This window comes from Drosophila sechellia, chromosome 3L, assembly GCF_004382195.2.
Source record: "Drosophila sechellia strain sech25 chromosome 3L, ASM438219v1, whole genome shotgun sequence".
Classification (NCBI taxonomy): domain Eukaryota; kingdom Metazoa; phylum Arthropoda; class Insecta; order Diptera; family Drosophilidae; genus Drosophila; species Drosophila sechellia.
The window spans coordinates 14,550,530-14,563,385 of NC_045951.1; the positions used below are offsets into that span (position 1 = coordinate 14,550,530).

General features: G+C 40.3%; 1 protein-coding gene across 2 annotated transcripts in view; it reads left to right on the forward strand.

The window, feature by feature from the left end:
* The window catches only part of LOC6605709 (echinoderm microtubule-associated protein-like CG42247), a 38,843-nt gene that overhangs the window by 11,630 nt on the left and 14,357 nt on the right, over positions 1-12,856 (forward strand). Inside the window, exon 1 of one of the 2 annotated variants that reach the window (XM_032718852.1) lies at positions 10,347-10,778. The exons of the other annotated variant lie outside the window; for it this stretch is intronic. Coding sequence (XP_032574743.1) covers positions 10,710-10,778 — 69 coding nt within the window. The 5' untranslated portion in view covers positions 10,347-10,709. Of the gene's footprint in view, positions 1-10,346; positions 10,779-12,856 lie in introns of those variants that run through there. 2 annotated transcript variants of the gene reach the window in all.

Below are 12,856 nucleotides of genomic sequence, written 5' to 3' on the forward strand. Positions count from 1 at the left end.
ATCAAGGCGCAAATTGTCACGTGCTCTAAATTCATTTGTTTCCAAATCCGAGTCAAGGCGTGTGGTGGTATAGCCAAAAAAAATATATATTGTCCAAAACTAGGCTAAGTAGACCGAGTGAGAGTGTGTGGGTACACGGCACCCGCCTTTGTATGCGTGTGCGTGTCGGTGTAATCGCAATCAACATCGATGTACGCCGAATCGACCACAACGGAGATGACCGCTTATCCGCAGAGGGAGCCGCCGGAAAAGGCGACCCTACGTGATTTCTGGGCCAAGGAGTCGGCTGTGAATGCATTCCTGCAGACCTCACATGTAAATATACACTTCGAATCACTTCCCTCGCATATCGATTGTTGATCGAGGCGAAACTTATGGGAGTGGCAGTGGGAATTTCGGGGTGGGGACACTATTATACTGCGTAATCAAAAGTGTCAACATTTTCTCTTGGCTACCCCAAAAGCAATCTAAAACCAAATGGCGTACACGCACTCCGACCAATACACCGATCAGCAAAGTAGAGAAAGAATGAAGCTAAGACAATGAAAGTACTTTTCAGACATTTTTATATTGATTTTTGATCATTTTAGATACTTAACCAAAAATTGCGGTACTTGTAAGCATACCTAAACTAAATTTCTTAATATTTCTATTTTCTTTTCGTATAGTACTTAGTCCAATGTATTTTAATCTTTAACTCCACATAATTTTTGTAACCATTTTATAGATTATAATGATTATATTATTATATAATATAGATTATAATTTTATTCTAAATATTCATTCTTATGACGAATTTTTTCTTTACCGCATCTATTTTCTTAATCATTATAATTTAATTTTTTTTTTTTTAATTCAATTTGAATGTTTCAATGGTAGAAAAATATATAATATTATAATTATAATTATAATTTGTAATCACTCTCGGTCTTTGAATTTTAAGGGCTTGCCAAAAAACGTTGTTAACAAGTGCCTGCGAAACGATTGCATATTTCTTGCCATAGCTTCTGTCAGAGTGTCTCTGCTGTGGCACTTCTCTTGCATTTTAAGTGCACTGATTAAGTGCATAAGTGATTTAAATGCTGGGGGAATTTTCATCTAAAGTCATAAATTGAATATGTTTCAACTTTCGGCTTTTGCATGGGATTCAGTTACACTTTTGAATGGAACGGGGGCCATTTGCCTTTGTTGCCCAGCTGGGCGTGGCTGGAATTGCTTAAAATTCTGCTGGCGCACTCAAAAACTTTTTAGTTATAATTTATCAGATTTTCGAGCTCCGACATTTTACAACAATTATGCATAGTTATGCGCATTGCCACAGATAGTTTCCTTTTCCCATTTCGATTGCACGTGAGTGAGTGTGTTCGAGTGCGTATACGTAATAACTGAAGAGAAGGCCATCACAGTTCACAGTTTCACAGATTCTGTGTGCATTTGCCATCGAGTGACAGCATTTTAGTTTCAAGATTGCGCAAATGATTCTGTGGCATATGAATGAATTCAAGAAATCCGCATTTTTATGCTCTGTGAATTGACAAGTTCCGCTTACATCATGCGCCAGGTGATCCGATCCTGTGAGCAACAGGAGACCTCTGTACGGTTCGGTTAACAAATTTGCATTTACAACTTTTGCCAGCTAATAAAAATTTCATATTCATCTTATGCCCAAGCCGAAAGCTGACAATGAAACTGAAGCCGAAAAGAGGCGAAACGGAAACGGAACGGAGAAAACGGAAGTCAAATAATTCCGACACGTATGTCCACGCCACTTTGAAGGAGTGGAGCGCATACAAAACGAAAGAAAGAAATATGACTCCGTACGGAATATTTATGCGAGAACTCCTCCACACACACACTCATACGGATATACACACCCCCTTATATGCCACACAGATACACACGCACACTGTGACACATTTCCAAGGCAAAATATTCGAAACTTTGCATATGCATGATGGCGGCGGGGGTGGAGTGGGATGGCAAGGGATCGGTGCCATAGTGTGGCGCATTACATTTGTAAAATCTGGCACACGAATGCAATAAATCACAACACAGCACAAAATACCCCACCAATACCACCGCATCATCACACAGACACACACACACAGATACGCATGCATACAATGGCATTATTATTAGTAATGCAGCCTGCTCTCAGAACCTAAGAACTCGGGGAAATTATTAGGGTCACATGTGTAAAAGGATATTTCCTTATTAACTCACACACACGATGGCATTAAATGAAATATGCTGCTGGCATTCTGCCCGGCACAAAATTATTATTATGGCGTCAAATAATGAGGCAAAAAGTGTCAAATTTGCATGCAAAATATGTCTAGATGGCATTTACAATATTCCATCTCTGTATATTATTTTCGATGCCGTGCAATTGCTTCAAATTAATTGCATGGCATGTGGTGTTGCAAAAATGGCACGTCAAACCAAACGAAGCTCCTAAAATGCACAAGGACAAACGGTCCTCGAACAGTAAAGATTGCTGTTTAGCGAAAGTGCTAAAAATTAAATTTTAAGAGATCTTAAAAGGAGTTTAAAAGTGCATTAAGATTAATGTTAATTTAGATGGGTTTTTGTTTTAGATCTTTTAGATAAACAAAACAAATGGAAATAACTGATCAACTCCATATTAAGGTTATAACGAGCCATTGAGTAATATTCAATGATTTAATTATTCAAACCATAATAATAATTTAAATAAAAACTAATTTTGGTTTCCATAATTTATAATTTATTAGTTTTGATTTATTAATAAAGAATTTTTGCAGAAATCAAAAAGTAAGCCCCACCTTTTTATTTAGAAAGCTTGTTCTGTAAGGGGTTTTCCAGAATTTTACGTGGAAATTCCGATTACAGACAGCTCTAATTTGTAAATGCGGTTGTATCCGTTCATGCTAATCTAACTTGACTGTCTTCATTTCACACTCAGTCCAATTCCCGATTCCAAACCGTTGCAGTCAGGACAAACTCTATGGGCTTGCACATAAAACTCAAACTAAGTAGGGTATAAATATTTGCAATGCAAAATGCTGACTCGACCTAAACGAATGAGATGGGCTGAATGCGTAAGAAGGAGTCGGAAGGACGAAGGACCCCTGAGAGTTGTGAAATCTAGTGGGTGGATGGATGGATGAGAGGGTACCAATAGGCACTAGTGAGGGTTTCTGGCACTGCACACTCGTCCAGGGTACATGCAACAGGGAACTGCCACTCACACATACACACCGCGGACAGATACACGCGCACGCACACCATGACAATGGCATAATATATTGGTGTCTAAAGCAGACAGGACGAAATGCCCGACTTGAGCAGAAATGGGAGTGGTGTGGCGAGCCAGCTTGGCAGCACTTTCCAGATGCACTGCACTGGGAAAAATTATACGGTAAAATGTGCTTTACATAAAAATATAAATCAAGAGAAAAGACTGTCAGATAGCCGTTACTCAGCAAGTAGGAGTGTGAGGATAAATTCTGAAAAATATATTTAAATCTAAATCTTAACCTTTTAAGATTTACAGTTCATAAATTCTCACCGTTGATAAGAACATACTGAAAGTGTCGCACCAATTCTCGCTGTGTACACTTCGCAGTTCGAGTTACACTTACCATACGTGTTACTGTAGGGGTGAGCCGTGTAAAATGGGAAATGCGAGATGGAAAGGCGGTATGTGTTAGCTGCCCCCGTTAGTTGCTAGTTGCATGTTGAAATGTCGTCTGTCAGACATGATGAAAATAATGGAGCAGAAAATGTCACTGGCTATGCTAAGGACACATGTGATATGCATGTGATTGTGAGAGGACCACACCCTGCATTGAGAACCAGCCCACCCACACAGCCTCACCATATCTGTGACCATGTCCAATCCACCCACTTATCCACCCATCAAACACCCACTAGCCCACCCATCACCTTCCTATGGCAAAACGTCAAGGCTGGCCGTTGCTTTTGGCATGATGATTTACTAAGGCTGACATTCCAGCGCGTTTCGGTATCGCTCATTAACGTCTCCCGCTCTCCGGCACGCAAATGCAATTACGGATACCATACACCTCCTAAGCCCCACCTCCCCCCAACCCACCACGCCCACTCATTCCCTCCTACTTGGCACCACCACAAAAGAAAATATATATTCAACGTTCATCAACAATTTGTCAGCGAGTGGCAACAGAAAAGAAACATTTTCTTGTATTGTAAGTCGAAGCAATTTGCATAACGTTTAACGGTCTACGGAAAAATAACAAAATATGCCAAGCAAGTAATTAAATTCAAATCAGTTTTGTGCTCCCGTGTAATGGTATTTCCACCGGGATACACCTCCTTCGCATCCGCAGGCACATAAAGTTGGCGTGGTCCAGGGTGGAAAAACTGCTGCGTTGTCGAAATGATTGAAAAATTTATGGGATGCAGTCTGGCAAGTGACATTTATATTAATTTATTGACAGTGCGTGACTTCGGTGGCAAAGGACACACATGTCTCAGGATATTGAATATTTATCTGATAAAGTAAGAAAACCCACTGCCTTATACTTGTACTTCCAGAAAAGTAACAGTGGAATCAATTATGCATGCATGTCCTAGAAAGCTTCTAAAAACATAGAATTTTAAATTGATACCAAATCATTCAACTATTTTTCGGATGACGGTAAAAATTTCTTTTATATCTTTTTTTACGACTATATTGACTACAGTAATAGTTGAATATGCATACCTATTTTAAATTTATGGTTAATATATATCAAATTTCTTTAGATATTCTAACCAACAATTTTTAATTTTTGAACAAATGGCACACTTGTAGTATTCAAATTTACTGTAATTCATATATTTTGTTCTGTGTAAGCACACAAACTACATCCTTGAAAGGTTATTGCTTTCCTCCAAGGGGATTGTAAATTAAAGTAGAAAAAGGGGTCGCCAAACCTTGGCAAAAACGGCTACCAAAGCACGTGCCATAATCATTAACAAAAACTTGTCAAATGCAATAAATCTTTATGCATTTTTTTTTGTCCAACTAAAGTTGACCTCCATTAAAAAGCGAGAGGTTAGGGACAAACCAAGCCAAACCAAAAAAGAAGTATAAGCCGAGCTGAGCTGACGTGGCCATTAATAAACCACGCACATGTAGGAAATAATTAAAATTATACCACTCCTCTTCCCGTGCAGGCGCACAAGCAAACATTTTATAAATCATAAAAAATTATGTATAATATGCGTGTGTGCTGGGGGAAATAAAAAAAAGCCCGGGACCGTACAAAGGGGTTACCGAACAATGGCGGCAAGAAATTTCTTCCTTCTTGGAAACGGAGGAGGCTTAAAGCAGGCTCGTTTCATGCATGGGAATAATTAAGCTATAAACCTCGACCTCTTTTCTGCAGGCCGCTTCACTTGTGAGCTTGAAATATTTACACCTAAAACAAATAATAAATGCCTAACAAATTATTTATGCACGAATACTCGTCGCTGAAAATGGCGACGATAAGTCAGCCCCGGCTGGACAACTTCCGCTTGAGAAGCGGGAATGGGGCGGGAAAACCTATATACATCATGACCTAACCTTGTCCATAATGTTTACTAATAATAATCCGCCCGTGGCAGACGAGGAATCCGAACGAGAAAACACAATAAAAATAATAGGGACTTGTAGGAGTCGATGGCAGCTAAAAAATTCCAGCCAAGCAAGCAGTAAAATGCCAGGCCAAACTATTTAAATCAAAAACTTCTCAAAGTCCAGCATCGGAAAAAGAGCTGTGGAATTTCCACACAGCGAGGGAAAAGCCAAGGAAAATATATCTATGTATGTATGTCGGCATGTACATATATATTTTACTGAAAAAATTATGCAAAAGGCAAAGGAAACAAAGCCAAAGGAAAATGCGCGATGGCAAGTCGGCGCTAAAAGGAAATTGCGAGTATTATTACGACTTTTATTAATTTTACCGTCGAACAACCCGAAACCACCGCCATGGCACACTTTGTACCATTTTGCGTTTAGCGTTTTTGGCCAAGTTCAGTTTTGGCCAACTTTAGTTTCGGCCGCGTCCAGTTAAAGTTCCTCACTAAACAACTTTGCACGCATCGCATCGAATCGGCCAACTTTCGCGGACAATATTTTTTGTCGTGCGCGTTTCCTCGGAGCCCTCGAGAAGGATTTTCCTTTCGCTGATTTATGTATGAGCGGGGAAAACTTTAAATTGTGTGCAGTGTGGCAGTAATCATTCTTCCGACGTCCAAAAATCGGTAAACTTTTATTAACAACTTGAGCCTCAAAATGAAGGCGGATGTGAAGGTGGTGATAGTGGTGGATCCTAGTGCAGTGCAGACATGACAGCAACAATGGAAATTGAAAACATGGCCCCCAGTGGTGTGGACCCACTAGCAATTCCCAGCAAACACAGAAAAACGTACTTACGGGAAAATTCGGGCTGGGAAAAAATGCATGCGATGTCATCGCATGGCCAAAATGTGAATTATTCTGGCCGTTCATGTGGCTTTTGTGAAAATATTTCGAATTTCCATAAACTGAACAGAACGGCAATGAAAATGGCAGCTACGCATTTGCGTGGCATTACCATCACTTTCAGAGTACAGTGAAGCCAAACATGAGTGGGAAATAAATAATTAAGTTCATAAAACGACAACATTTTAGAGAAATTTTAGTTGTATTTTGTTAATTATATTTCTTAAAAAATACATGTTTAATTTTCCTAAGATTGTAATTAATTACAGAAATTAATGCCTTAAAAATAAATATTTTATGCATTGCTTAAATTAATTATAAACATTGGATTATAAATGTTATATAGAGGAATAGTTAGGCAATCTTTAAAATAGTCTGCATGCCATAATGTCTATTTTGCCGATTGAAAATGTTTTCCTGACATTGCACCACTGTTCTCAGGAATCAAACTTCACCGCAAATGTTCACCTCTATAGCACCGTCAGCAAATATGGCAGTCGTTAAACTTGGACAAACTTTTCCCACTGTGGCCACAAGTCAAATAGAGTGAGCAATCGAGTTTCCACTTAAAAGTTGTGTGCGCAGTCAATCACTTTTGTGCCACTGTCCAAACAATCACTGAATGACCGTCACACAATGGCTGTAAATTGCAGTTTCATATGCCACGGATCCCACTATCCCGCTATCCCATCAACCGAACTTGTATCTATGTATCTATCAATTTCGGCGAGTTTTCATTTTCATTTTCGGTTCATTGTCCACGTTGAACACGCTTTTGTTATTGTTTTATGCCAGAGAATGGCCATCAAATGTATCTGTATCTAAGTCCCTGTGTTCGTGTCTATGTTTATCCGTTCGGAGCACAACAGTAACAGAATGTCCTGTGGGTGGTTTGGGTCGTATTTATTTTCATAGCCATGTTTGTGACACAATTGATTGGAAAAACATAAACATTGGATCGCAGTGAGGGTGTGCCTGTGTGTGTGTTTAAGTAAGTGTGTGCGTCTCTAATACGTGTCCAAGTTGAGTTGATTGTCATGTCAAATTTGCGGTGCGAGAGGCTAGATTAGAAAATTCTATTTATATCAAGTGCGTTGGCAACAGGAGCAGCTCATTCTCACCTGGCGTCTGGCAATTGATGACTGCCGGCTGGCAAGTGGAGCAAAATCAATTTAATTCAATTAAAGTCAAAGCAAGCCAACAGACCTAAGACGATTTATTTCGACACGCTCCGAGAAACGAAAGGCAACCAGCACAAATGGCCAAAAAGGTCGAGCTAACAAAATTAATCTTGACGCTAACCTTCAAGATAAATGTGAGGTAAACTGAGCTGGCATTAAAGACTGAGTTTACGCTATGAATTTTGGAATATAAATTGCAAATGAAGAACGAATGTGCTCTACTTATGCATCTGCTTATGAGCGATTTTTGGGCATCTATAAATATGTGTGTAAAAACTAGCCATAAAAAAGTTTTTTTAGTTATCGTTTTATTCAAATAATGCTAGAATAGCAAATTATAATTTTAAAAAATTGTTAGTGCATTACAAGGTGTCGATAACATTTCGTTTATTATTTTCAATTATATTCTCTCTTTAATTAAATGAATTACATATCTTAAATATGGTAAAATAGAAAGTTGGTATTTGCACACTATTCACGTCTTTCAAGAACCTATATGATTTCACGAATTTGGATTCGCATACACACTTTGTAGCAAGCAACAGCGTGGCAACTCTCATACGCCCTGTGGGCCATCCCCATAAGTAGGCAACACATAATTGCGGTGTCGCATATTCAGCATTTTCCGAGCCGAGCTTCCGAGCTTTTCGCCAAAACTTGTTTGGACAACCGCATTAAATGCCGGGCCAAGTGACAATGCCAGACAAACACCCACAAAGCAAACAAAAGAGCATAAAATTATTAATGAGCAGCCCGAAATCAGAATCCCCAAACCCATTTCTGCCCGACTCATTTGTGCAGCTGTCGTGGCCACAAACAAATATGGCAACGAAACTGACCGCAGGCAGAAATCGCAATCGCAATATGCAAGCTAATAACCAGGATTTTTTCTCCTGGTGTATGCTAATTATTTTCATAATTTCCCAACTGAAAACCGAGCAAGTGAGCCTAGCAATGGGCAATAACCGGCCTGAAAGAAAGCCGTGTATTTCATGCATTTTCATTCACAAAGCAATGAGAGAGGAAAAAGTTAGGCGAAATGGAAAAAGGCTGCGTAGACGTTGAAGTATTTGCCGTAGGCCACCATATCAAAGGCAAATACTGGTGCAACCGGAGCAGCATATAAGAAAAAGAGAGAGAAAAGTGTGAGAGTCAGAGAGCTGGCGCGTGCTTCTTGCTAGGGAAATTCAAATACAACCGACATGGTAATAAATATCCATATAAGCCACTTCAAAGTGAAAAGCAATAAGCTAAACTACCACATCAAGTTGCCCAAGAACGGACCTCACCTGCCGCAAAACTATAAATCAACATAAATCCAAAAGCAGGCCAACACCAATAGCACCACCAAGTCCAATACAAACAAAAATCCTAGCAAACACCAATGCGAATGCGAATGTGAGTGTGAATGTGAATGTGAGTGCCGAAGGCGGAGAGCGAAAGTGGCCGTCTCAGAGGGCAAAGGCAGAGGAAACACAACACAACACAGTGGAAAACAAAGCAGCGACAAAAGCAATACGAGGAAAAGCGGGGAAAACCCAAGCACGCTCCACTTCTTCCTCTTCTACCATAGTGCTTTCCTTTGAGACTCTTTCGCCAGTGAAAGTTATACGGCTCTTTTGGCACGCATACAAACACACCGCAAGCAATATTTTTGTAGATGGGGCATGCATACTTCATTTCGTGATTTATCCATCAAAGTTGACCGATTTCCTGAACTATAACCAGATGATAAACAAAGTCCATAAAATCCTGCGACATTGCAAAAGCCTGGTTTATAATCCGTACAATATAATAAATCAAATTTTAAGATTAGTTTTTACATTAAACAGGGAATTTCCACGAAAACGGTTTGCAAATTGAATTAATTAGTTATGAGATCACGCCCACAAGGGCTGTGAAAGGCTCTGAAGACAACTGCCAAATAGGCTGTTCAACTTAATTGCACACGAACTAGTTCATCGATAATCGACCACATCTCTGCTCGACAAGGTGTGGATGCCTACTCCATCGGTGCACATCCAATATGGGCTGGGCTATAGCTCGTGTATTGGCCCACGGCCTAAGCGTTGGCCAATAGCTCATGCAGCAAATGTTTCTCTTAAGGCAAACAAATCAGCAGTACACAGACGGGTACAGGACTCGCTTGCAAACACAAATACCACGCCAGATGCATGTGTGTGTGCATTTCCACGGATTTTTGGCGCGCAATTTCTACGACGCCTTGTTGATTCACAACACCAGCGCCCCCATGCGGCGAGTGGCGGTAGCAGCGGCACACATACACTGTGGGAAAATATGGGTGGCACGGGGATAAAGGCATAGCTGGGTGATGGCGGCTAATGGCCGCGAAGTTTTCGAGATTGACGGCCCTGATTTGGCCAAACAATAAATAAATACAAGTATACAAGAAATATGAGCACAGGTGGGCACGAGAATGTGTGAGTTAGTGAGTGAGTGAGTGTGACGAGTGCGCTGAGTACGTTGAGTACACTTCATGCTCGAATGCGCCAAAAGTGGTAACTCAGGTGCTGAGTTGCCAATTTGAATATTCTTTATGTACACGCTATATAGAAGTTTTATGGCTGTGTGCGTGGTCACTCCGCCGACTGAGGACAGCGTAACGTATACGCCACGTATAACGTATACGTACCGTTGCCGCCGCCTTTCATTTTTAGTTTATTCTTTCATTCAGTTGCTCAGCGAACGCCAACGAAACCAAAACGAAATGTGAACCCGGTGCAGCCAATAATTATAGCCATAGAATCGCCATCTCTAGGACGCCAGAGCGTCGCCGCCGCTCCGCATAAATCAACCTTAGCGAATTAACTAATTTAAAGTGCAATTAAATGTAAATGATTTGAATTAACTCATTTGCGCGCAGAAAATTACATTTATTTTGCACTCGGCGCTTTTTCTACGACTATACGTTTCTGCGGACTTAATGCTGTGCGGCGGATAAAACTGCAACTGAATTAAAAGTGCCTCGAACACTCTACAAACACACGCACATCCACGCGCACACGGGAAACGGGAAAGAAACTTTCGCTTAAATGTACATCGACGAGGATAGTGAGGAAAGTTCGCCCTTTGTGATGCTCACATCCCCCACGAAGTCTTGGGTCAGTTCAGTCCGCACAATGTAAACAAAGAGACCGGACTCTGTAGCCCTGGAGTCCTGTAGTCCTGTAGTCCAGAGAACAGAGTCCGGTGTCCGGCACATCACACATGTCCGGGCTCCCAGTGCCCCGAGCCCCCACGATCTCCACACACATCTCTTAATTTCACATTTCATTTTTTTTTTTTTTTTTGCCTTCGAGAGAGAAATTGAGGAGCAGGACAGTGTGCGGGCGGGCGGGAAAAAAGTTGGCAAAAAGTTTAAATGACTTTTGTTGTTTTTCTAAGTGTTTTTTAATGGTCTACGTGTGCTGGCCGCTGAATCCTGTCCTGCTGCCCATCGTTGATGTATGCTCAATTTTAAATATTTCCCTTAGCCTTCGGCATGCCACTTGACTGCAGACACTGAGATTCGAACATTCACGAATAATACCCACTGAAAATGTTTCGTTAAATAAGTTCACATATAGTCGTAATTAACCTGGAAAGGCAATTATTATAATTAAAACTTTTAATTCAATTAAATCTCGTTTTCATTTAAGTCCATTTGAGCTCAACTTAAAAGCCTTTCGATTTGCATTTTTGTATTGTTTGTAGGATTGTAAGCTTCTTTAAATTCTTTACAAAACTTTCAGGCTTAATCTTTTCGTAAAAAAAGGTCAATCAAAGCTGAAAACATTGACATTTAAATAAATATTTATTGATCTTTTTATGCTCTTTGTTAAGTTATGCAACATTTTAATGCATACACTTTTTCCCGGTGCACATTTGTGTGTACGACATGTGGCATCTGCCATGTCAGCGCAAATTTATGCTATGCCCAAAAAGTTCACACAACGTTGAGTAGATGATATTTACATTAGCCACTAACTTGCTCTAAACTGCTGATTAAGTGAAATGCGTGTGTGCGAGGGAGTTCTGTATGAAATGGCAAACATAACTTGAATAGATGGAAATCAAACCCAATGGGAGCAGAGCAACAAATATTGTTATTTGATAGGATAGCCAAAACTTTATTATTCCACAAGTTTAATAAATATACATAGATGGGCATTGAAGTAAACATTTATTTATTACCACCTCATAAATTGCAAATGTATTAATGCAAAGCCACATTCATCACTCTCACTGGCATTTCGAAATAATTTTTCATCATTTCCAAATCCCCATCTAATCCAAACAAAACCAGCTAAGGTGTGAAACAGTAAATACCATATTACGTGAACGCCTGGCAAAACACATAATATTGACCGTAAATTTTAAAACCCATTTAGCATTAGCAGAGCGCGAGAATCTCTGGGGTTCCAGAGCAGGCATAAATGTCAATATGTATTTATATGTTTACCAGTTTATTGGGCAAACTATTTTATTTGTTTACGCCAAAACAAAAACCAATCTTACTCCAACGCCAGAAACCGATAATAATCATAAAGATTGCCGGGGGGAAAGTGTACAGAGTGGGACTGCGGCTTAAATATGCGTAAAATGCGGCATCTTAAGCTGCCACTTAAATGCTGCCACGTCCCCAAAAGGCGCCACATCCTCGTCCACGGTCCCCCTTTTTAGGGTCCCCGCTTTGGATTCAGTGAATTTTCTGCGAGGCTGCACGTGAAACGTCGAAAGGGCTTTGAAGTTGCGCTTAGATTTTGCCGGCCCCCTTTGTATTGAATTGGTGGCCTCTTCCAACTTGCTTAAAGTTTAATTGAGCGCGTAATTTAAGCTTTTGCCGAGCTGCCCTGCTCGCCACTTTGGTGCTTATATTAGTTGCTAAGTGGCATGACCAACCCCCTAAAATCCACCGCCCGGCCCCCAAAAGGGAGCCCCATTTTCCCACTAGTTTAGACCAATTTTAAAGCCAATCTCTACCCTCGGTCAAAAATGTAAAACAGGGCCCTTATGCTCAAATAAATAAAACGTTATTCGGCCAATTCGGGTTTTCAATTTAATGCATTTTTTCATGTGCGCCTAGACTAACAAATGGCTATGCGAACAAATCTGTGTCGTTTCAAAAAACCATTTTTAATTAAGCGAAGACAAAGCTGCCGTTTTTGGGTCTCACTTGTAAATACCGTAGAGTATTCTG